Source organism: Siniperca chuatsi, linkage group LG13 (genome assembly GCF_020085105.1).
Source record: "Siniperca chuatsi isolate FFG_IHB_CAS linkage group LG13, ASM2008510v1, whole genome shotgun sequence".
NCBI classification, from domain to species: domain Eukaryota; kingdom Metazoa; phylum Chordata; class Actinopteri; order Centrarchiformes; family Sinipercidae; genus Siniperca; species Siniperca chuatsi.
Window position 1 is genome coordinate 13,329,689 of NC_058054.1, and position 27,301 is coordinate 13,356,989.

A 27,301-nucleotide genomic window follows, 5' to 3' on the forward strand; every position below is an offset into this window, starting at 1 on the left:
GTGGGTAGTGGGACCCTGACAGTGGGAGATGAATGGGAGGGAATTATCTACTCACTCGGCCAGATAATTGCTCCATTTGGCCCTGAGTTAGAGAATAGCTTCTAATTAGCTCCCTGCAGTCCCCTAGACCTTTACTCCTCCCCCAAAAGAAAACATTCTCACACATGTTGGAGGTTTAACCAACTGGGTCACTTTGATGACACCTAAAAACTAGCAAACTCCTTGGCCAGTTGGCAGCATGTCTGATTTAAATGATTTTCCACTTTAAAAGAGAGGGGAAAAAAGTCCAGTGTCACTAAACCCTGATTACCAATTTGGTGCAAGCTGGCTTTCACACTGTAGCTGTCTCATGTGAGTGAATGATTTGCTGATCTGCAGTGTCATCTGCATACATTTCTCTCAGCTTAGGTGTTTGTCATATGCAAACGATCATGGAGTGATGTTAGAGTTAGATAATAAAGGCACATTATGTGGGAAAATGACAGCCCTTAATAATATGTGTGAAAGCTTGAGCAAAAGCTTTCATCACCTTATCTAATCTTTAAAGGAATAGTTTGACAGTCTATGGAATACGCTAAGATCGATACCACTCTCATAACTGTACGGTAAATAGGAAGCTACAGCCAGCGCTTAGCTTAGCTTAGCATAAAGGCTGGAAACTGGGGAAAACAGCTAGCCAGGCTCTGTCACAAGGTAAGAAAATCTACCTACGAGCACCTCTAAAGCTTACTAATTACCACATTATATCTCATTTGTTTAATCCGTACAAAAATGGAAGTGTAAAAACAACAAGTTGTGGTTTTTGGACAGAGCCAGGCTACCGGTTTCCCCCTGTTTCCAATCTTTATATTAAGCTAAATTAAGTGACTGCTGGCTGTATCTTCATATTTAAATAAGCGACAGATATAAAAGTGGTATCAATCTTCTTATCTAACTTTCCACCAAAAAGCGAATAAGGGTATTTCCCGAAATGTTGAACTATTCCTTTAAAGAAGGTTCTGTTCTGTTCACTTGTGATTCAAAGTTAACCACAATTACACTGTACTGATTTGTGCTATTGCTGTTGCTGTAACTAATGTGTGTGATTTTCATGCACCTACTTTTCTATTAAGTTGCAGTGCTAAGAAGGAACATTTCCACAAAGTCGCTATCCTAAATTTGAAGGACCTTTTGGGCTATTATCACCTTACCAGTAATGCAATGTAGCGATACACCCTCCTGACTGATTGGCAGTTTTCACCATCAGTGGGGTGTTTGTTTTCGTGCCACAAATTCAGATACCTTACAAGGCCCTTTTGCAATATATATAAATATAAAATCTCAATTCAAAGACGGGTAAAAGTGGGGGAAACAAAAGTCATTCAGTCGTATTAAAGATCAAACAGCCACTGTGGGCCAGTTGGGACTTCTGTGGGGACGATAACCTCCAGCACTGGCAACAGCAGAAGGTGCCGACAGCTTTAGTGCACATGCCTGTGTCCCTGCGAGTGGACTGCACAGGGACCCCTGACATGCGGAAGCCTGCAGAGAGTGGCCCAGCACTGGGCTGCCGTTGGGGTTGAGTGAGGTTAAAGTGGGTGATGATGGCTGGAAGGATAGAAGGGTAGGAGAGGGTTTAAAGCATTGTGTTAACCACCCTGACTACTTCTCCCAGTAGCTTCAAATGTGATGAGGACAGCAGGCCACAGGAGACATGGCATGAATGTGACATGGTGTTTAACACTGAATAGGCAGGCTAAGACTGAAGCACTTTGGATGCAGGAGACCAAGCACTACTGTCACTGGCATGGAATGGTATCATAATAGTTAAAACAAGCATTAAGCTTCTCCCCCTCACTTAGTATTCATAGATTTTTCATGGTAGACTCGATTTCAGGTTCATATTTTCATAAATGAGGAATTCCATCTCATCTGTCAACTGTTTGTTTGAAGTGATTTGAGATATCCCAATGTAACCACAGGAACTAAGGGCTGTGGAGATTTCATTGGCAAAGGGGTGGGGATAATGGGAAAGGCACCCTGGGAAAATAAACTGCAGCCAGTGATCCCTGTATGCAACATAATCCTTTCTCAAACTCCCCTGTTTATGGATGTTGGGATTTCTATCTGCAAGTGTGACATATTTCTCATCCAGATCACATGACTGCCTGTTAGAATAAAGGTGGTATGTATGGAGTCTAATGAGCATGTTGTGAAAGTTGACACTATCATATATGATTCGTTGATTGAATGGGCATGTTCAAGTACAGGCAAATACTTAAACACAGGCTCACTAACAGTCACAAAGTGAGGTTCAGCAGTGGTGCTCAGAGACAGCAGTATATCATTAAGTCATTATTCATTTGTTTTGTTTGACAAATAGGGATTTATCACTTAAGAGGAACGTTAAGGAAAATCAGGGGCAAGAGAACATAAAAGTGTACTGTGCAGGTAGATAAGAAATGTGTAGTTAGCTGTAGTCAAGTTTTATAAGTCAAATAGTATGTTCATGTGTTATATTCAAACCAAAATAGAACATCAACAGCATATAACACAGTTTTGGTGACTTAAATACTGTATAACTCACCCTGTAAAGCCAGTATTGGTGAGTTGAGTGTCACACATCACCTCTGGGAGAATGAGTGTAGCAGAGCTCAGCGAAGTGGATGGAGCTGATAAAGCTGGATTGTCTGGCTGTAATCAGAACCAGATGTGGTCAGGCCCTCGCCATGGTGGTCCGGCCACATCTGCTGTGTCAGGGAGAGAAGGAGAGGGGGGAGGGGCCACAGCTGGATGACCTCTGACCCAGAAAAGGGAACCACAAGCTAAGGCTGACAGCTGCCATGGACAAGGCAAGCGACTTGCTATCATCTCTTTCGCTCACATGGTTTACGACTCGGCTCAAAAGTTTCAAATGAGCTCTGTTCTACTCAGCTACTTCCAAATTTTTACAATTTTATTTATAATGGGTTTTTTATTTGCCCAGGTTTAGGCTTTTTTGCTATGACAGAGTTCTTCATAGGATGTTTTGAGATTGTGTTTACCTCCAAAAATAAGAAGAGCTAAAATATCCGGGGATAATGATCACATGTGTTCATCAATGTGAGGTACAAAATATTCAGCTGGTGTATCAGCACAACACTGACTTCACTATCCTCAGATGAGCTGATGGGACTTGTTTTGATAAGAGACATAGTTATGAGCACATTTACTGGCATATTTATGATTTTACCTGTTCAAATATCTTATTTTCAACACATTATCATGGCAGAATGAAATAATACAATTTTCATTTTCATTTTCACATACTCATATGGCAAACTTCTCCCATGTGCACCCAGGTCAGTAGGTAGAACTTGTAAATGTTAATGAATCAGGTCACTGAACAAGGAAATGATGTCCTAACTGAATACCTTACCTTGATGAGAGGACTGACAGATTTCATTTTCATTTTGACACCAGAAGAGCGTGGTGATATGTAAATGTAAATGCAATAGACTGGGGGCGCTGTTTCGCTAATTGCATTTGAATATTGTCCACTGTACAGCAGGTTAATTCTTTGAAAATGAAATGTCAAATGTCGTTTTCATTTTCATTTTCAAATTGTTAGAAAATTGCATTTTTTCATTTTCATTTTAACTTAGATATTGTTTGCATAAATGGAAAATCAGGTTACACTGTATATATTGCATTTTAATTTTCAAATCTGAATTCAATTTGAATATTGCCCACTGTACAGCAGGGTACGATTTTTTTACGAATGAAATGTCTAACAGCTTTTCCATTTTCATTTTAATATGGTCATGAATGAGTTGTGAAAATGAAAATACAAATTGGATTATTGCATTTAATTTTAATTTTTACTCAAATAACATACATATGTGGAAAATTATAATGCTCTTGTGGAATTTTCAAGTTTAGATTATCATTTCAATATAGTCCCTCTATAGGCTTCCATATATTACTTTCACACTGTGTGAATTTAATACATCTCACTCATGGGCTGACTTTTCTCCTTCTTGTAGCAAGTTCAAAACCAATCTGATCTTGAAGAAAAAGAAAAAAACCTGAAAAATGCAAACATCTGTGCTGACTAGAATTTATATATTATAAAATATATAAATATATATATATATATATATATATATATATAAATAATAAAATTTTTTTACCCAAATCTCTATTTTGCATTGACTTAAATTACAAGAAAAATACCATTTTACTTTGACTTAGCTTCATTTCTAACATTATACGTTCTACAAACAAACGCCAGACAAAGACATATTGTAAATCCCCAAATCTGAGAATCTGCCAGCAAAAGTGAGGAGCAAACATACCCCAGTAAAGCTGTCACTGTGGCAGGTAAACTGACTGACATTATCTGCACGTTCACTATTAACCCAGAGGCAGGAACTGTAGCTCGATGACGGACAGCCTTGAGGTTGAAGCTTGCCCAGGGCTATTAGTAGATCATTGGAGGAGTTGCTTTTCCCTTCACGTCCTCTACTCTCCTTGGGAGGGGAAAAAAGGATATTGATGTGATTCAGCTGTTAAAAAGGGAAAATAAGATAGCTGCTGAGGTTAGCCATTTATTCCACCTTCATGGGATGTGTAATCCCAGATACAACAAGGACATTTATCATGTTGCACCAGTTTTTATTTTTCAAGCTTTTGTAACTCTACAATCGGTCTAGTGAACTTTTTTATAGCTTGTTATATCCTCACTTTGCATGCTGGGTCTCTTGTTATTCCCTTTTATTCTAGATTTTCTGGGTAAATTTGATTTCATTTTGGACCCCTTTTAGGACTGGATTACTTTAGCACTTGGTTGAACTTGTGCTCTTGATGTGCATTGTATATCCATTTGTTGACAGTCTTACCCATATATAGAAAATATTTGTTGAATGTGTTTTACAAGTTTCATCAATAGCCAATTGATATCACCCATATTCAGCCAAAAGGCGATATTCTTTATCAGAAATAGTTCTTTCATATCTGATGTTGATGGATACAGAGGGCAGGTAGTCAAGCATAAATCCCTATACTTCAGGCCTGTGTGGTGCAGTGATAGGGGTGAGTCGTCATCACCATGGTAGCGGGCGCTCTATCTCCTGCACTTGATGATGGAGTTGCCATAAAAAAAGAGATTTATCTGTCTTCACAACGCCAGAGACGAATGAGGTGCTGCATGAAGAATCGCCACGATGACCGGTCTCCTTAGTTTCACTGCTTCAGGTGCCTCATATTTCCTTCCCTGCACCCCCTCATTTTACTACAGTGAAGGTATGCATTTATCAAGAGGAAGAGACCTAAATCATTTCTTGCACCCAAGCTAGGGGTTGGAATTCCAGGGCTGATATGGCTGAACACACTTGTGCTTGAGTGTGCAGGCTTGCTTGTGTGCATGCCTCTGCGTATGCACAGCTTGTTGCTGTTCAAGTTCTCGCTTCAGTGTGGTCTAACGGATGTGAGAGATGATTCCAGGTAACCAAGGTAAGAAAACCATTAATTTACAGTTTGATTTATGATTTAGAGCCACCTGACCTGCAAAAATATTTCAAGTAGCATTTCCCTGTGACATTTTTGGCAACATTTAATATATGTGGGGTTATTTCAGGCACCTGTATTGAATGGCTGTTTGATTTAAAGTAAAAACAGCCTAAACAACATTCCATAAATCTCTACCTTTGGACGCTAATTAGTAAGTCCAGAAGCAAGTAAGTTATTGCTTGGGCAATAGGTTATTGCCAACTGCCACTGTGAATTAACCCATCATCACCTTAAATGTAGCTATTATATTATGAATGATTATCTAACTTGAAGTACAGGTTTGTTGTTTGATGTGAGGTATTTAGGCCTGTAGAAGCACCCATGGTGATACCTGTGTCATATAAACAAATTCAAAACAAAGGAAGTGCAAAGAGGCAATACTATTCCTGTTTCAAAATTATATCCTTACAATGGTGAACAACAAATGGATAGAGAAGTATATAATTTGAGTGAGTGCTATTCATATGAAGCAACTAGCTAATAATAATATATAAATGTATAATGTATATAAATTAACTGCATAGCAACAATCCAGCAACTATGTTTTTACATCTTTCCAACAGCTCCACTGATACATGTAGCACATGCAGTTTCTTAATTTGCAGATGTCAAAAATCTTAATGTAACCTAATAAATTCCTTACTGTCTGTCTGTCACCAACAGAATATAAGTAACTGTGTTTTTGCTAAGAAAAAAATCAAAACAGGAGTAATGTAGTTCAGGAGGGATGTAATTTCTTCTGTCATCCTGTTATCAGCGTCCAGCACTCCATTACATAAGAGCGATAACACCCAGGACTATGCTAAAAGTAATGGGGGGAAAAAGATAGAGAGCACAGGCACCTCCTTCAGAGCTCAGGCATTTCCTTCTGGGATATCCCCCTCTTATGACCTCTGAGGGGAAAAGGAGAGATGGTGGAGAGGAAAAAGTGAGTGTAAAGACTGGCAGGGTTCATTAGGGCGTGTCCTCCTAAGGGCTGGAGGGTAGCAAGCTACACTGACCTTTAATGGATTTGAGTGACAAGCAGTCAGCGCTGGATCAGCCCGTAAGGAGTGGCTGGAAAGAGGCCCTTTCTCTATTGTTCTCTCTGTGACGTTCCCTGCCATGCTTCAGTGAGGGCAGGTGCTTTAGGGTGTCAAAATAGGAAGACCCACAGACAGGCTTGGCTGCTGTCCATGCTCCTCTGACACATGACAAAAGCTCCACTCTCACCGCAGCACAAAAGGGAGACCAAAAGCAAGAGCAGGTCGTTTTCAAAGAGCTGCTAGAGACTCCATGCTTTGCTTAAACGGGAAAGGGCTTACTAACCTTTGGACCCAAATGAGTGTGTTCTGGAAAGAATTGGTCATCTCCTCTTTCTTCCTTTGTGAGTTTGCCATAATATGGATATCACACTGATAACTGTCTTTCCATGGAAGATGATATATGACTACCATCAACCAAAGCGCACAATGACTTTTTGTCCTGACCAACTCAACTTTAACTAACTTTGAAGCATCACCAAAGATCAGTCACAGGCAGAATAAGTATTTAAAGTGCAGACCATACTTTAATGGCAGTTTTTAACATGGATTAATATGATAGAAGGTTCACCGCATGATGAATTAATAAAGGTCACAGATAAAGAATAGTAAAGGAGAACAGGACATCATCCAAATGAGGAGCAAAAGAAGGAGCCAAGTTGTTATCAAAGCCCAAGTGATTATTTTCCACAAGATTTTCCTGTCAGGATGTTATGAATGTCTCCATGTTCGGTGGTCAGTAATAAATGGTGTCACTTTTGCTGTGCTGATGTCATACAACAGCCTCAAGGCCCGACTTCCCCTCCAGTAAGTGTCAGCTGAAGGATGCACTCCCTGTGTCCTGTCCTGGACAGATGGCTTGTGTGTGTGTGTGTGTGTGTGTGTGTGTGTGTGTGTGTCAGAATGGTGGTAGATGTGTGTTCCATCACTTTCCATTGATGTAAAAAGTCTTTTGGGGGATTTTAGCCATCCGTTACCCACATGTTTCCCCATTTTTAAGTTTCAGAAGCCTGAACACATTTCTATACAGAAGCAATTAGATCTATCATCATTACAGCCGCTCTGAGGGCTATTATTTACTCTAGTTACAGCATTATTGATTATATTTTATCCCCAGTATGTGCAATGTGAGGGTGGAATGTATTTATGTTGGCAGGGAAAAACGTTTGCTCTGCAATAATGTATGCCATGGCATTAAATTAACAAGTCTCTGTGCTTTGTTTGTTTTCATAGCGTATCTAGCCTTTACTTTGCAATTGGGTGATGGGGTTTAGACTTCCTGCTGTGTAAAGAAAGTCATGGCAGGAATGTTACTGCTTTCTGACCTAAATGTATAATAAAAACTGTGATATCTTTGTGAGGTCTCGGTGCAAGAACTGACCTTTCCCCCAAACAGTGATTGTCCATGGATTGATCATAGCTTAGCAACCGTAACTAGGCACCGCAAGTATAGTTACGTTTGGGTTTCTTACTAAACTGACATTAACATATCATTAACTAACTGCATTAGTTTGTAGGGTAAGGTTTCATAAAAAAGCATCATGACTAGCACATCCACTAAGTAGTATTTCCCCACTGTGTGGGAGCTGGTCCTGAAAGCTATCAGAGTTTACCACGTTAGCAGCTCTGTCCTGTTCTTTATTGGATTTGGGGAAGTTTACACCTGCAGCAAATACAAATACATATGTAAGCTAAGCAGCAGAACAAAATAAGTCTGATCTTTTTCTTTAGCATGCTTAAAACACTAGGACTAACCAGCTTTGCATCCCAATACAAGAACACTGTCACTGTTTCTATTGTAAACTGCTTATATGGGCATGGCAGAGCCGAAAGCAGCTGTTAGCCCTAGCAACAGTAACTAGGGGAGAGTGGCTTAGCCAACTGTCAAATATCTCCCTTGTGATATCTCTTTGAGTTCTAAATTACTGTAGCAATAATAACATTTGATATTTGTAACTCATATGCTGTAGGCCTAATGTTTTCATCCACTGATTCATTGAGTGTTATTTAGTGAAAAGGCAAGTATGAAAGGGTTGATTGTAACTTGACTCATGGAGTGAACTTTCCAACCCACTCTCATGACTCCTATGTTAAGGACTTGTAATCTTGATTGAGATATTCATTAGTTATTAAAAATCTGAAAAATTAGTGGATCTAAATATACCTGTGTGTCCACGTGCATGCAATCAAGTGTCATTTTTGAATTACTTTCTCTCATTTTTTCCTTAACTTTATCTCCTCTGTCAGTGCTAGTGAGATTGCATGCTGACTACGTTTTCCTGATTCCAAGGGAGTCTGCATCCATTGTTCTAGCTTCTGACGGCAGCAGAGCTGTCGTTGATTGCCAACGGCACTGATTCCCGTGTGCTTCCTGTACAGACCCAGACAGAGCTCACAGTTTGCTGGCACAGTGACATCATGCATGTCACCGTGCCAGGAGGGAAGAAAAAAAAGGGAAAGCCGGGGGAGTATTAAGAGCAAGAAGAAGAGTTTTTCCTTTATGCTCTTTTGCTTGACAAAAAGCCAATATCGAGTCGATGACAGAAGAAGCAGCCTATTTGTTTCAGTATGTGCATTATTTGTGGCGGAGGTGGGAGCTAAATTACCACTTACGATTCTGTTTCTCCCTGTTTGGACACAACAAGATGCAAGATTGTTGCTACTGAAAAGATAAGAATGTAGCAGTCGCCTGCTCTGGTTGCTGGTGCAGAAGGAGGAAATGCCTATCTGATGGGATTTTCAAATTGGATTTTGAATGGCCAGACAGGGAAGGAGAAAAATATTTACACAATTGACATCTCCATCTCTGGGAGTTGTAGGCATGGCCTCTGGGCAGTGTTATAAACAACAGAAACACATAAAATTAAACAGTCTGAGTTTACATGATGGGGTGAGATATTGCTAGAGGCAATTTGTTGATGTATTTCACATATTAGTATATCTTCTCTTCTTCTCTTGTTACTTCTCTCCATTATTTTAATTAATGTGTTGTGTAAAGTGTGTTCTAAAAGTCTTGGCATGTGCTGAAAAATGCATGAATATTTGAAGGTAATATTGTCAAAGCAAAACATTTTCTTTTTGGATACTCAAAGCTGATATCACTATAATGTGAAAGATAGTGGGTGGCTCTTCAAACTTTCATTTAAATGTAAATATTTTACCTTTCATGTTGACATATTTGGCTTGACCTTAATCTAAACAACTAACCTGCATCTACATATCTCTAACTACAATCTGAACCCCAAACTGAACCCAGCCCCACTCTGTTAATATCTACAGACTATTAAACTCTTTAAATATCTATCCAAATAAAGTACTGTTATGCACATAGAAAATTAAAAGAAATTGACCTCAGGCCCATTGTAGGTCAGCTTCCGGCATGGCAGTTTTATTAGTCAGCAGAAGGAAGAATGACTAAGTGCATGTGGGCAGAGTTGAGAGATAGTGGGATTCAAAAAAATAATTTCCAAAAAATTGTGCTCATTTGAGATTAAAGGACTCAAGCCACACAAAACCCATTTGTCACATCATTGCTCAGAAAAAAGTAAATATTTAATTCAAATGTATATGAAGAATCTGCAACAAAAACAAGTGTTGAGCCGTCAACTGTAATGAAGCTAGAAGAAAACACATGGAGCCATCACTTTACTGCCCGCATCAGAAAGGTGAAACCTGGGTACGCCCCCACAGCTGGTGGAGCTTCCTTGTGTCTCCCTGCCCTTACTGTCTGCTAACACCTTGCCACAAATAGTTACTTTCAGAGAAAAGACATTTGAGTCACTATTATATAGTCGAGATCAGATACACAAGGTTTAAGCATATGTGTATATGAACACTAGCAAATTTTGTATTGGCCACATACTCCTTACCAATAAAGGAAACCAAAGTGACACACTTGTATTATCATATCATTTGAATCACTCACACAAAGCTACTATTGTGTTTATTTTCCTTAGCAGTAACAGAATTTTCTGTATGCAGCGCCCAGGACTGTTTGAGTCCCTCTCAGTTGCTTCACTGAATACCAGAAAACCACCAACAGAAGCAGCATCCAAGATGCTTAAAAGTAGACTGACTTACTGGATTCTTGACCTTACTGTCAAGCTGTTGTCAGACCCCATATGTTTGCCCTCATGTATGGCAAAGGCGAGTCAATTATTGAGAAAGTGCATGAACAGAGGGGTCAATGTGTTTTTCCAGAGGTTAAATCAAGTGTGTAACCTCCACATTACAGATTAATGGCTGCCTCATGACAGCCAATGAAACACACAGGCCGGTATTTTTGTAAACTTCTGAGTGGCTGGCAGCCCTGGCCCTCAATTTGAAGGAGGTGCTGTACCAGGTGGCTGAAGTACACAGCTGTTTATTTCTATGAACTGCAGGGCACTACAGTCCTGCATGCAGCCCCAGTGCTTTCATGTTTCCCCATACGGCATGTCCTATGCAATCTGTCCGCCTGTTATGAGCATGAAGTAAACAAAACATTAGGTCATCATAAATCACTGGCCAATGACATGTCTGGACCTAAGATTAGACAACCAGAGTAGAGCAGTGGAGCACAGAGCAGGGAAGCCAGCCTCCCGTCCTGCAGCCTGCAGCTCCTTCTCTCCTCCTCGGGTCCCAATGTGTAAGATCATTATTAAAATTGCAGCTCAATTAAGATAAGGCTAAATTACTTTCTCTGTCTCCCTCTTTGATGTTCAGGGGATTTTTCTTCTTTCTACAGTTCTTTCTACTGAAAAACAGGCAGTTCAAAAAGGAGTGGGGGGGACAATTGCTTTGAGCGCACTTTGATGTTGGAGACATGGGGTTTTGGTTTGATTGGAAGTGCGCACGGTTGTTTTTTTGTTAGATTAATTTCAGACAAAGGTTCATTTTCAAAAATGAAAGCTACATCTCATTTGTTGCATTGCAAAGACAATTTAACCTTTTGGCAGTAAGAATTGTGAGTAAGCAAGTGTGTGTGCATTATGTGCATGTGTGTGTTGCTTTTCCTGAACTCTTCATTTCGGTTGCCACAGGCCCTGAGCGCTGAAACGGGACTTCTTTTTTTTCTGGGTCGGGTCCGCCCATGTCCATGCTGAATCAGTGTAATTGAACTTGTTTCCTACTGCGTGTGGAGTATGGTGTGCAGACAAAGGGTGCAGAGAGTACATTAAAACCTCCACAGGATTAAATGCTGTTTGTTTAATCCCATTAGAAGATCTGTTAGCGACTGCAGGAAATGTAGGATAGACATGCAAAGGACATGATGTGAAGTAGTAATGTTTGGTAAAAAAAGGGCAAAAAGTTAAAGTACACTTTACCTACTAAATTATTGATTTAATATATTAAGAAAAACTTCTTTTTGTATTTTAGAACATTTATAATTTTTCACTACAACTAATTCCAGCACTTAGCCACTCATTGTTCAAACTTGCTCTCTTTGTCTTAAAGTTCACGTATTTGCCTGACTTCTCACTGTAAACACAATGGCGAAAACATCAGAGGGCCATGGACTGGGGATGTTTATATGAGCGGAGAGCCTGGAGATGGAACAGAGATATGAGTGCTGATCTGTGAAAGGAACCACCGCTGTATCGCTGCTGCTCGCCATCACACACAAACACCATCTGGCTGCCTCTCACCAGATGGAGAAGACCTCACACCTGCACACCTCACAGACACACATGATGAACCACTGATATTATGTGAATTTGTATTGAATGTAAAGTCCTGACTTTTGTTGGGGTTTATTCAACATAGTAAAATATGCAAAATATATAGAATATGTGCTTATTTATGGTCTAGCTTTGCCGTGTGAGCCACATAAGATTTTCATATTGGTACATTTTTTTTAAAATGTTTGTCAAATGTTTGACACATAACGCAGACTGTAGAGAGCATGAATGGATTAACATTGATTCTTTAGCTTTTAAGCACATCAGAATCTAAAGCTTTTTAAAACTACAGTATACTGATTGAGACATTTCACTCAAGCATGCACTGGTGTGATGTAGAGTTGTGGATGTGTCCTCCTGACCATCACATCATCTCCAGCACAATCCCTCACCCCCACATTCTTTTACTAAGTCTCTATCTGTCTACAGATCAAATTCTACTAACTCGTGTTGTTTTTAAATCTCTTGTTCTTTTCCCACTTTTTTGTGCTCTCCATAGACTGTCTTCTGTGACTTTCTCCTCCTCTGTGTTTTAATTCTCTTTACAATGCAGCCAAGCATTCAAACGGAGAGAGGACGACTTAAAGAAAATTAGTTAACTGGCAAGTAAACAATGGGCCGCCTAAAAAGACCGTTGGGAGGAATGGTTTTCCTCTCAGAGGTCAAAGGGTAGATTGTCCATTGACACAAGCTCAGACAGCTGACATTTGAGATCCATTTTGGATCAATTTGTATTTGTTTGTACACGGTAATATTGTATTACATATTTTGCATGAATGTCTTACCATATTTTGTAGATTTCATTTTTGTTTCATGTTGTATATTCAAACTACTACTTAAACAACCTTATACTGTATGCTAATGCTGTTTCAGGTCACAGAAAATGTGTCCATTCAAGGTTAATGCTGCAAATAGGATCCATGTGATTATGTGTTGTCCCATCTGCACACAAGTTCTATTTTTCATTAACTGAAACTTTCATCTCCTCAGAAACTGTGAAAATGTGTAATAGTTGTGGCTTAGGTCAGTGTTATTCTTTTAAGCAGTTTGTTTTTCCTTGCCTGGGTTTCACCTCACACCCCATTCTGCATAGTAATTCCCCATCTCAGCATGTTATTTGTGTGTGTTTGTGTTTGTCAGTGTGTTGTGATGGTGTTGGTAAGCGCACGCACGCACGCACGCACGCACGCACGCACGCACGCACGCACGCACGCACAGACAGTGTTATTGTTACTTGCACTCACTTGCACTACTCACTTTCAGGCTTTCAGAAGTACGGTGTTGTAAATAAAACGGCAACCGCGGCAAAGTGAATCAGTCACACTGTTATCAATCTACAAGGAGATTGATGAATAACTGCTGAGAAATATCAGACATATTTAATGCTTGTTCATGTTTCGAGCTTGAAATAATGTTCAACCACGACAAGTGACACATAAGTGTCATCATATAAATCAGAGAAATGCATCACTGATGTATTCTGTGGAATTTGTTGGTAAAGTTATAAGTTAAAATTAAAATATATCTGATGATTCCAATGAAAGTGAGTTTTCCATTTTGTTCTTTGTTCTTGATTAAATTTTGTATTTACACCTCTGAAACTTATTTATCTAAACATCACTTAATAAATCTGTCAACAATATCAGAAAGGGCGGAAAGACTGGAGATTGGAGAAGGGAAGAATGACATGGCATTTACCCTAATTGGATGTGTTATTATTGACATTCTGATTTGCTGTAGTAGTTCTCAGCACTTTTTAATCAGATCATTTCATGACCTACTGACCTTTTTGTGTGATTGACAGCACTAATACGTGGTCACATTTGTTCATCACTGATGGCTGTAAAAAAACAGCAGATGTATCTGTTTCTAATAATTTAACTACAGTATATTGGATTAGTCCAGCCTCGATGTCCCAGAGAGCACAGAGCTGTTGTCAAGGCTGCCTTCTTTGTGATTACGCAATCACTGCTGCCAACTGAACTTCAAAATAAAAGTGAAGGCAGGAGAGGGAAGATGTGACTAGGCTCTTAGTGGGAAATAATTCAAGAGGAAGTCTGTTGCAGACAGTTTTGGTGGTCTTTTTTCAAAATAACATACATTAAAATCCCCTTGTTCACACATGATTTCACAATCTCTCACTACTGATAAACACACTACACTGACTCTGCCAGGAATTAATTGCCATTAGGATTCTTTAAGAGTTTAGCTGGATTTACCTCCACACACACATACACGCACACACATCTCCCCCTATTAAAATCAAATTTCTAATTTGTTTTCCTTAGTGATCCACCTCCTGTGTGAAGCCACTTTTTCCATCTTGTGTTTTAAGGAAAGATGACATTTACTTTGCAGCCCAATTCATCACTGTCTCTCCCTCTGGTTACTGTGACACTCTCTTTTCTCCTCCTTGGAAGGACTAAAGGACTCAGAATTGAGATGGTTCACTTCCAGCACTGTGTCCTCCTCTTGGTGCACCTCCCTGGACTTAAAAGGTGTGAGGATCAGGGGAGTCTGGTGAAAACTGATGTGACGTTGCCATGCATACCCTAAACTATATAAGCAGAGATGCCCCTGAGGTAGGAAGCATATTACATTCATAAAAAATGTATTTGCATTCATGTCTATTTAATCATATGTGTAATTTTATTGTCTTGTCAGCATTTTTTTTTCCTAATTTGTCTCTTCTTCTGATTGTTGAGTGAAACGGTTAACTTTAAGATAAATTCTGTGACAAAAGGTATCTTCAAATTTCTCAAAAAATAGCATAGACTTTACATTATATGTGCTGCTGATGACTGCACATATACTGCACTTCATATTGCTTTTATTTCTTCACTTTTAAAAGTAAAATTTATTTTTGTAGTATTAAGTTGTTTGATGTTAAAAAAACTAACAACATTTCAGCCTGCAACCACAGAAGGAAAAACTAAATATATACTGTATAATAACCCATTAAAATATTTATATTTGCATGATATTAAAACAGATGCTTATACATTTGTCTGATATTCTGACTGAGACTATACAATCAAAGCAATTTTGTTAACATCCCTTCTCAATAAAAGAAGAGACAGACTCAGTCTTACAGCCGTCTAAGTCTGCTGTTGATGTTTTCATAGCCCAGTGGCCGCCTTGCACCATAAAATGAGATGAGACCTGCGAAAGACACAGACAACTGCTACTGTGGCTCAAATAGCAGCAGTAGTTGGACAGCTTTGAAGTGGCCCTCTCATGTCACAAGTTACAGAGTTCAAGTTTGCTCTGTAGTGCTCCCTCCTTGCTATCAGGTTTTTTTTTACTTCATATAAATGCTTCCTAAGCTATGAATTCATATGTAATATGTATTGTTTGTGCATGCATGTATTTGTGTATATATGCATATTCTATTTAGCCATATCTAGCCTATTTATTATTATAATATATGTGCATGTAAATTGTAAGTACTTATTTCATGAAGCAGGGTGAGTATTTTTCATTTACCTGGCAACACAAAAAAAATCTCTGCACAAGCCTATTATGTTGTTCTACTGAATTGTTTTGTTCAATTCTAATCCACCTAATTACAATGTTTATTTTACTATGAGCTCAAGATGCCATGTGTTTTGCAAACGTAAAAAAAAGCATCATGATCAGGGCATCAAATCCACTGAAGAGTTGGCAAGTCGTTCATTCGTTTAACGCCTTGGTTTGTTTATTTAGTAATTTAACAATAAACTGGATTTATTTCCTTACGCACCCGTGTTGCTATGATCTAATTCAATGTATAATGAAGTAATTAATACATTTGCAAAAATATGAATGTAAAAATGTCATTGGATCAACCCCACCTGCAACAGAACGAAGTTTTATTCCTGACTGGCCATTCAGATTAAAATGAAGGTTGTAAAGTCGTCGTGTTTGAGACTTTCAAAAATATATTCAGAAACTTGACAATAAATTACTGTATGTCAGTGCTCGGTGCGTAAAAAGGTGCTATAATTAGAAACCACAGGCCCGAGCTCCAGAAAAGCAGGTTTTGTGGAACCTGAAGGCAACTCTGTTCGTTTTTGAGGTATCTCGCCAAGGCTGTCGGGTTATTCGCAGGTCGGCCGTTTCCCGTCGGACTGAATTCACAGTACCAACCACCACCATCCCAGTGCTTATGAGGTCTGCAGAAGCCTTGTTTACACCTCGTCGCTCTGCCTGTTTTGACAAAGCCGAGTGAATCATTTCTTTGAAAATTATCATTTGTCTTTCGAATGAGACACGCAGGATAAGAGGCTGCACGCAGCGGTTATTTTTCCTTATGGGAGACAAGTGTTGGACCTCCAACCTTTCACTCGTTTGGCCGCAGAGCAGACAGAATTTGCGTCTGTGGACTCCCAATTAGAAACAGATGGCGCTCGGAGCTCGGGTCTTGTACACTAACCGAGAGCTAAAACACAGCATTTTCCATACAGAGCTGAGCTGGTCATTCAGCCATACAGGTGCACAGTCTGCAGGGGCTAACCGAGACTTACGCATTACACGTTTGCATGTAGCCACATAGGAGAGAAAACCTTTGGCCCAATTGTATTGCGTTTTTACGCATAGCTGGCACCCTTTACAACCAGTAACAATGGAATGATTCCTAGATTATCAAAAGTTGCAAACATTATAGTCTATAGAGTCGGTGCTCTTAAAGTATCCCTGCGACAGTAAAGGAAAACAATGTTTCATCCTATCTACTCCTCTCTAGAGATAAATATATATATATATATATATATATATATATATATATATATATACCATAAGTCTATTTAACGTCGATCAAATAAATACATCTTTGTTGAAGGACAAATGTATCAATAATGTAAATGTAATTCCGGTCAACACCCATTTTCCCTTTGCATAGTCAGGCCTGTCAAAACTGAAAGTTGCAAAGTGAAGTTTTACATCAGATTTTGTGGTTGTGCATCATCAGACATGATTGTTACCTACAACAAATGAGTCACAATAGACTTCACGACTTTGTTCTGTATCAGTCCACATTTATTGGAAATTTCAGAATAATGAGATTATTTTATATTTAGCTGATATTTTATCCATGCTATCTTAACATAATAATTGTGTTATAGGGAGGCAGTTGATTATTTTGTATGTGCTTTTCCTGAACTTTGAACTGACCTCCAAACACACAGGCTAACTCACATCTTGCCTATGGCACTCAAGTGTATCAAATTTAATTCAAAATATATTAGATAGTTTGGATCATTATTTTTTCTAAATACGCATGTATAACCTATAACTTGTTTACTCTAACATCATGTTTCAGAAAATAATAAGCCTCGACAAAACAACAATAAAGTTATTTTTTAAATAATAATCTGCTTTTAAACCCGTGAGGTAACAAATTCGAAGATGCAGTTTTGATGTGTTAAATATTAAAGGATTGGCTAACATAGATGCTTTTGTCTTTGCTATTTGACCCAAAGCAGTGAGGGAAGTTGTGCATTTTCAGGAATGTAGCGGAACGTTTCAGGAAAAAGCAGAGTGAAGCCTTATACAGGCTGAAACAGGGGTCCCCAAAAGTCTTCGTGCTATGGAGCCCCAAAGAGACACGGCACGGGCCCCTGTTTAATGAGCTTTAGCCCTGAGCAACATCTGATTAGGGTTGCTGTTGTTTTTTGTGAGAAATAACTGCCACAACCGTCTGTACTGTAGGTGGGGACATAACTGCGAAAACAAAAATAGTAAACCTTATTCTTTCTACTCCTTCTGAGAAGGGAAATGAAAGTGAAATTAAATTTGTACCTATTTTGCTGTGGGACCCCTCGGGACAGGATGAGGGCCCCCGGGCCTAACGTAGGAAACTATAGGCTCATTGCTAATTACAGTATCAGTTAATTTTCAGTGCCAAAATCACAAGCTATAATCTTCCATTTCAACCGTTTTCTGCATTTGTCTTTTGTACCATATTTCGGGAAACTTTTCTTCTTTTTTAAATTGTATTATTTAAAATTTTAAGGAATTCAGATCACACACACCAAGCTAAGCTCTACTCTGATTGTCCTTCTCTCTCTCTCTCTCTGCTATGTCCTGTTATATTGTTGATGGTGCTCTGGCGGCCGACATCCTCCTCATTGACCCCCGTCTCCCTCTCTGCCTTTTCCGTCTCATGAAAAACGATTCCAGCTCTCTGATTGAATTTTATTCCTTCCTGACCTGGTCTATTCTGTGAGGGCGCCATCAATCTTTTGTCTAACACGACGTTTGTTTATTAGGCCTATACTTGGGAAAGTATCTGATGACTTTTATGAGCCTGATTATAGCTGGTGCACTCGAGGAGTTTGGACAGACATACAAGCAGCATTTTCACTGTGGCTACAAGGAACAATTAAAAAAAAATGTTGTGTGTTCTTTGCTGTCGTTGTACACACCATGCCAGGCGTGTACACTACAGTCTAAAATGTGCACATGGCCTGCAGCTACACACTCGTGTTTTGTTTTGATGTGTTGTACTGTCTGAAGCTGCCGAAAAGGATGAAAGGATCTAACCCATCTTCCATTTTGAACAACAGTGTTTCAGAATAACACTTTACATATTGTAGTTTGACATGCTACTTGGTCTAGAGTGGGTTCTGACTTGGAGTCTGTCACAGTCTGTAGGACATGTTGCCACCCACCCACCCACTCTGTTTCTGAAAAAAAAAAAAACTTTGGAAAAAAGCATCTGAATTGTTTTCAAAAAGTCTGAGTAAAAGAGTTTCGATAGAAAATCAAGCAGCTCGCTTTGGAATATAAATGTGCAAATTATAGATGTGTATTATTATTATTATTAACGGGTATTCTATTTAATTATATTTATTAACGGATGTTAATATGTTATAATATTTATTAAAAGTCAGATGTTCTGTTTATTCTAGTAGTGTGCTAATAACGGCTATAATCCGGAGTTTATTATTTAAATTATTATTATTATTTACGTCATCTTTGTACGGACTGAAGCCACGCAATTTTACGCACATGTTACGCATTAACGTATTTTTGAAATGCTGCATATATTAATTACCTTTAAAACAAATATCCCTCTGTGTTTAATAAATATTTGAAAAATCCTCCAAATAAAAGAAAAAAATAAAATGAAAATGAAATAAAACGCTGCTTGTTTAAATACAGTACACACCAGACGTGTATTGTTGGCTGTTTAAACTAAACATTTCCACTGATATACGTGATAATACTAAATAAATGCCTATTTTAAAGTCATTTATAAGTTTCCAGTTAACGAGATTAAAGAGATTGATTCCCATGCATTAATGTCACTGAGGGAAAACAACCGATATAGCCTTTAAAACCGTTTAAGAAAAACTGCCAACTAGGATTACAATAAAACACCAATCTGACATTTCGAGTACATAAAGCCAATTTAATATCTACTCATTCTTGCCATATTAATAGCCACACAAAATGGGATGAGTTACGTGTAATAAAAACGTGACGGTCGTAGTTGTCTCCATTCACTTCAGTGTCATGTCAGACTGGTGAGAATTCAAACATCAAAACTGAAGTGACAACGGGACTATCTTTGGCATGTGTGGTATGATATTAAGTAAGCACTGGTATGCGCCGCCAGTAAACACACAACGCAATCCAAAACAAAGTTGTGCCGTGTGCAGGCTGGTTCCCAGGTCTAGGCCTCAGGTCAACATCATCTCGTATAAAGCCTTCAGCATTTATAATATGACAATAAAAAAATCAGTAAATGAAATGTAAATATGAATGTTAAAAAGCCTAGAAATAAACACATCCTTAACAGGCGTTTTCTCTTTGGACATGCGCACGCCATTGGATACAAATATGCTTTTTGCCTCAATATCTTTTTCATGTTTCCTCAAAGATTTTTCCCCTATGAAGATGAGAAGGAAAATAGATGCTTCTAGGGCTCTATAACAAGCAAATATATTAGGGGTAAAAATATTTTAAGATCTGAATCTGTGCAGCAGATTACAGTCCAAACATCCTGAAATAGTTTTAAACATATTATTATGACGAACGCACACCATTAAAGAAATAAGACCTAAATCTCAGAGGGTCAGATCAGATAAGTCCTTTTTACCTTCCACACAAAACTAACACGGGCCAGACTGAGTGTAAAATATCACTAGCCTGTATTCAAGTCTGTAAGAAACGAGGCGTAACTTTAACTCACATAAAATGACAATTTATTAAACAAACAAACAAATCCTTCAAAATACTTTTCAACAAAGGAAGAATCTTTGAAATAGTACGGCGATATACACGTTCCTTTTCTTACTTTTATAATGGAACAATTTTTTGGACAATTAAGGCAATTTAATTTAGAAACACTTTTTTTGTGTGTTTGGTCCATAATATCCGGCTACATTTTAGAAATAAATTACTATATGCAATTTACACGTCCATGAAAACTGACATATCCTTAACATATCATATAAAGCCACAAAAGCAAAGAGAGACTTACTGTTATTTGCAGTAACACTGTTCTTTAGAAAAAACCAAGATCAAGTCTTTTCTGTTTGTTTGTTTTCTGTCTCATATTAGTCCATGTGGTGTGGGCAGGTAAGAGGGGGGGGGAAACGTTGATTTTTACTGAAAGAGTTCAAACACCGTGAGGAAAATACTGAGCCTGTTTCTTTGGTCAGAACTTGCTGCAGTCATATACGAAAGCTCCCGAAGTGCGATAGATGGATTGGCTCGGTGGGAATGACATCTGACAGCTGTTATTCCCATTCACCGGTGAATTATTCAAGCCAATTCTTTGGGATTCAAACATCTCTCGGACTGAATGAAAGTTCTGCTGCTGTGCTGGGTACGTTGCGCCCAGATGGCTCAGGTCTCCGGCCTGGTTGAGGTACCATGAGGTCAGCCTCCCTTGGTGGGGATGGTGGCCCTCCTGCCCAGAGTTTAGATTACCGTGGGTCAGGGAGGATGAGGTGGTAGTGACTGAGTAATCTGGCAACGTTTCGTCCACGGTGGTGCTTGGTGCCATTATGCTAGATCTGTCCCCGGCGTACAAACTCATGGCTTGCATGTTACAATGATAGGTTGCATTGGAGGTAGTGGAGTTTTGGTTACAGGGTGAACTATAGACGGATGTCTGACTTGGAGAATAGTTTAAGGACAAAGACGGTGTTATACCTGTCCTGGTGGAGGCAGTGAGGCTGGAGGTGAGCTCAGTGGCCCCTTGTGGAGACCCCCGGAGGGAGGTCATGATGTTGTCCACGCTGAAGCCCTGCGTCGAGGCCTGGCCGTGGTGCTGGTGGTGCTCGGAGCTGTCCATGCCGATGGACCTATTGGAGGGGATGCTGTGAGGGCTCCCGCTGGACATGCTGCTGCTGTCCGGGCTCTCGATTTTTGGCACGGTGCTCAAAGAGGGCGAGTCGGCCTGCGGTGGCGTGACTGCCCCGTTCTCAGTCTTAATATCCTGGATCCTCACAGGCTTGGAGCCCTGCACCAGCTGCTCCTGCTCCCGGCCTTGCTGCCTCGGCGGCAGATCTTTCTGCTGCCGCTCGTCTTTCTCTTTCTGCACGTCCTTCTTTTTGAACCGTCGTCTCCTTCTCAAGAAGCTCCCGTTTTCAAACATGTTGTAAGAGTCCGGGTCCAGGGTCCAGTAGCTGCCTTTACCGGGTTTTTTATCATCACGGGGCACCTTGACAAAACACTCATTCAGAGACAGATTATGTCTGATGCTGTTCTGCCAGCCCTGCTTGTTGTCTCGGTAAAATGGAAACCTTTCCATGATAAACTGGTAAATCCCATTCAGGGTCACCTTCTTGTCAGGCGAGTTTTGGATAGCCATGGTGATGAGCGCAATGTAACTATAGGGGGGTTTGACCATATCCTTGGGCTGAGGTTGGGGGGTGTACGGTCCATACGCCCGGGCCATGCTGGCAGGGTATTGGTCATGAGCCGCGTGAGAGTACATGTTCATAGGTGCTGGCATCCCGGTGTATCCCCCACCGGCAGCGGCCCGGTAGTAGCTCGGGTCGCTGCCGATGTACGGCACGACGCCCAACGAGTTGGGACTGGAGACAGAGTAGCGAGCCTGCATGTCTTCACTTTGATCCGGCGAAAATAAAGCTCCAAAATACGCAGACTGAGAGCTCCACTTCTCCCTCCTCTGAATGCTGAGGCGCTCAAATCACAGGTCCTCACTGCTCACTTAAAAAGCTTTAGTAGAGCAAAGTCTTAACAACAGTGCAACGTGCTGAATCTCAGCAGTGTTTAAGCCGTCCCCATCTCTGTGTCTCTATGAAACGCACATTGAAAAAGTTCTGAACTTTGGACATCCGTCACCACACAGGACTTTTGCGCAGTTAAATTCTTTCCTCCTTTTTGCTGCCAGTGGAGCTCCTCCCCCAAAGTGCACGAGTTGTCCAATGGGAAGTCAGGCCGCGCAGAGCGAGCAGAAAGCTCCTGGCCACACTCTGGGCTTTTAGAAAAAACGAGAGGAGGTGTCGGTAACTCCCAGCCCACTCCAGACGTGAGAGCAACTCACATGCACACAATCAGATCATGGAGTGCATATTCGCGCACACTTTGTTACAAATCCTCCATCAGACCTGTAGCTGTCTTAAGAAAACAGAGTTATCTTTCAAATTGAAAAGTTCAATATCTATACATTAATCTGGATATTATAGCATTACATTTATTCTGATCTTTCTCTAAAAAATAAAAATCACAATTTACGCAAGGCATGCAGTGAATTTATGTGGCATGATCGCTTGTGATTGTCGCTCCTAATATCAAGTTAATTAATTCAATTGTATTTCCAGTTTAATTTCCTTTTTTATTAGAAAAAATAGTAACGCCAATAAAACAAATGGCGTCGTTTACGTGCAGTGTTAACGTCTTTTAAAGCGCATTTTATTAGTTAAAAGACTCAACACCAGCAGCAGATCGCTGTGAGATCAAAGCAGAGGCAGAGCCTCGCATCGTTCGCAGTGGGCGGTTAAGTGAGATCTCATTACTGCAGGAATTAAAGACAGTTTGGGCTGAGAGGTGTGAGAGTTTATTCAAGAAAATAATTGAAAGACAGAGAACCAAATGGGACGACCACGACACCTTACATGAGGCGCTCTTCATCAAAATGTTTGAATATCTGCTGTGTTGGGATGTTAGAGGCCTTTTGAGAATGTGTTGTCCCTTTAACCGAATAAACAAACCTAATTTGAAAAAAGTCCCTGGAGAGTTTATAAGGTGTGTTATACTCGGAATGTTATGCCTCGTAATTCATTTAAGGCTGAGGTTTGAAACAAAAGAAAACTTTGACCAAAGATAAGTTTAATAATCCGACCGCAGAGGCCTCTGTATCGCCCTGCTGTCAAATGCGACTGTGCATGAAATTGTAAATGGTCATTGTGAGGCAAAGTTACAGTCCCAGTATCGATGTAATCCTTTGCAGGTCGTCTTAATTAAACGTCCGTGCAGTGGCCTGGTGCTCCGCCGGTTTCTCCTTACATGGACCCGGGCATGAACTTTTTCCACCGCCCCGGGCTGTTTACACAATTCACGACGGGCTTTTTACTTAATACCATGGCCTGCCCACCCCGTCCTCCTTAACTCGTTATTGTTTAAGGTGTCCGCGACTGAAGCACGGTGAAAAACATGAATGGATGTCAAAATAATACACAAAACAACAGGCGAAACATTTGATGGCGGTTGGCTATTTTTTTAACCAATGTAATTACAATATAATGACAGAATTATTATTAAAATAAATGTTATGGTTTTATGTTGACGGAGACACTTATTCTAATATTATTTGGTCTACAATTTAATAGAATTTAATGTCTTTTTTACGTTTATTTGTTTTTCTTGTTTCTTTTGTGCATTTGCACCTCTTCCCTGGTTGCAAAGTTTTTCTTTTCCTAAACCAAAAGGCCGAGATCATAGCGAGTAATCAGACAAAGGGAATATAAAGTATATAGATAAGTTAAAATAAAACAATGCAGTATTCGACTTACTAAATCAGACGTATTTACTGATGTTAAAATAAAAACCAAATAACGTGATTCAAATCAAATCAAACTCACAATGCTGACATTTTTAAAATAGATGGAGAGATGATGGGGGGAATTAAAGGTTTATCATAACTAAGATTTTGGCTCCCTCTAGTGTTCAGAAAGGGCAACGTTCTGCTTTTTTGCTTTCTTCAATTAGCCTGCATTGATTTGTTTAACTTGGTTGGGGTTAGGCTATTTGTTCTAAACCCTCATGAAGTTCATTTCATAACAGAATTTTCTAATCCACATTTTTTGAGACAAATGAAGAAATAACAGATAACTGATGTTAGAAAATGCTACAATTAAGTTGAAAGAAATGTATTGGACAAATAGGTCACTAAACCCTACACATCCGTATTATTTGTTTATTTGGGGCCTTTTTTAATTGATGTTGAACTAAATCATATATTTTGTTAATGATAAATACTATTGCGATTCATTTAAGTAGTTAATATCTACTACTTAGTAGGGCGTGGGCGCGCGTGTGTGCGTGCGTGTATGTGTGTGAGTGTGGTTGATCTATTGCCCCATAGGAGCCTCTAGCAGGCAGAGGTTGCAGAGCATTAATACGACACTACTGCCACCTCACGGTCTTTTTCAGTACTACAGTCTGAAATCATTACTACAATCCCTCATGCCCAGACAGCCTGACAGGACACAAGGGATCATTACTTAATAGAAAAGAGGCACCAGTTATCAGTTGAGGAAAAACCATGACCTTGAATATTGAGATGCACTACTCAATAGATACATAGATAGATGGATACATTAGCAGTCTATCATTGTCAATATTCTCACTATGCTGTAATTTAACGGAACATTTGGTTAAAAATCTCTAATTTGGGGTACACATTAGGTGTAATAAACATGTAATGAACTGCATTTTAGTGGCAAGTCAAAACACCTCCCTTTTCTTTCAGCTTCCTCTATATGTGAAAATATAAACAGATAACGTCAGTGGTGGAAGAAGTACTCAGATCGTTTACTTAAGTAAAAGCAGAAATACCACAGTCCAGAAATACTCTGTTACAAGTAAAAGTCCTGCATTGAACATTTGAAGTAAAAGTACAAAAGTTTAAGCATCAAATTATACTTAAAGTACAAAGTAAACGCATGTATGCCACCAGGTAGCTTGTGAATTTCCCCCCAGACGATGACAGCAATGGTGTGCAGGAGCGATTAGCGATCAGCTGCACAAGACACTGATGGAAAATGGTGTTGTTGGTTGGCAACATCAGCATACTCAAACTTTTACCTGTATTTATTTGAGCTGCTTCAGCGAGGGCATACTTTCCATTAAATCTTAATGGGAGACATCCACCCATTGAGAACTAAACCACTAAAACTAGTCTCCACAATGAAAGTAGTGGGATAACATTAACCCGTTGGCATTAAACATGTAGTCTAGCAGTTAGAAATGCTGCGTCCTGGGTCACACAAGAAACAAATGACAAAGCAAAAATAAAAACATTTTTTCTCTACAAAAAAGAGGATACAATCCAAACCCACAACTAACACATCTTCCTAAGTCAACAGCACTATCAGGGATTTCTGAGATGCATCAGCTCTCACACAGAGAATAATTACATATGGAGTTCAGATAATAATGCTCATAAAGATGAATTAAGCTGTGTCTTTCCATATTATGACTTTGCATTAAACTAATTTAATTAAACTAGTAAAATAAATTATTTTGTCATGTTGCCAGTGCTTGACTTTTTGAAATGTTTTTTTTCCCCCTCTTTGGATACATTTTCTACAGATTCCTCCTTCAGCCTGATCTTTTTTCTGTATGGTTGTGCATATTCATCAGCGAAGATGAAACTGTGGGACCAGCAGCCATTCACAACTGAAGAGGAGTTACAATGGTGAACAGCTCAGCCAGATAGCCACTGTGATACATTGTATCAAGTAAGAGACTGAATTAAGTATTTCCCTGTCTCCCCATAAAACCACACCTGTATTCTACCTGTGTGCTGATGATGTTCCTTGATAATTTCCAGTTACTGACAGAGGTCTAATATAAAAATGTTCATTTGAAGGCAGACATTTGATTCAGTGCTTCATTTGTGTAACATCTGCAATGTTTACTTTCTTAAACTTAAAAATGCACCAAGCTAAATGCTCTGAATGTTGACTGTACGATTATAGTCAGCTGTAACCATTTTAAACCATTGCTTCTGTGTCATTTTATTGATTTTGATTTGCTAATTTAGGTATATATATATATATATATATATATATATATATATATATATATATATATATATATATATACCATGAATCACAGATATGCTAAACATTAATAAGCTTGTATCCTTTTAATGTAACAATCATACCTGCACTCACTCTTAAAAGCTAGTTTGGGGAAATGACGCTGATCTTTCTAATCTGTGTCCATCAGTCTCCATTGTCAACACTGACATTATTTGTATGCATATTGTGCAGTATATTACCAATGTAATATAAACATGTAACTCTCTAATACTGCACGAATTTCTACTTGACCTCCCAAACCTGGAGTCATTATTAGACTGATAAAATGATAATCTTTGGGGCTCAGAGACTGCTGTGCATCTGATGTTTGATGTCTGCCAGACTACTGCATGATTAAATGAAAACAATGAGATTCATTCTGAACAAATTGTATTTAATGGACTTGCACAATACAGGCGTGTGCTGGTCTATAAAATATTTGTTAAAACCATCTTGATGGCATTTTGGTGACAGCGTGGAATAATTATATCCGGCCCCCCAGAAAGCCAAAATAGACATATTAACACAAAACATTGGTCTGTCTTGAACCCTTTTAAAATCAATCATCTGTGAATCTTTAGCTCAATTTCCTAGAGTTTATGAGCATATTATTATTATACTGTATCTCAGGTAGGTTACCTCTCAGGTGACCTCATGGGGCCCACATCAGAGGGACAGTTACATTTCACTCCAATGCATGTATGTGTGGATAACAGTCATAAAAATCAGCTTTATCTGTATTCAGTATTCTAAGGTGACTAAATGACCAACTGACTGTTCTGCATAACATTTCAATCTCTTTAGCAAAATGAAGTTATGCACA

At 39.2% G+C, this 27,301-nt stretch overlaps 1 protein-coding gene and 1 long non-coding RNA gene across 2 annotated transcripts; one reads left to right on the forward strand and one right to left on the reverse strand.

The window, feature by feature from the left end:
• Positions 1–5,363: 5,363 nt before the first annotated feature.
• LOC122887412 lies at positions 5,364–26,389 on the forward strand. The gene is made up of 3 exons (XR_006380543.1): positions 5,364–5,472; positions 14,632–14,793; positions 25,985–26,389. It is a non-coding gene; the product is annotated as an uncharacterized LOC122887412 (long non-coding RNA).
• Positions 20,384–22,539, reverse strand: foxc1a (forkhead box C1a). The gene has a single exon (XM_044220597.1). It carries the CDS (start codon positions 22,266–22,268, stop codon positions 20,856–20,858), a length of 1,413 nt encoding a protein of 470 aa, XP_044076532.1. The 5' UTR covers positions 22,269–22,539; the 3' UTR covers positions 20,384–20,855.
• Positions 26,390–27,301: the final 912 nt, after the last annotated feature.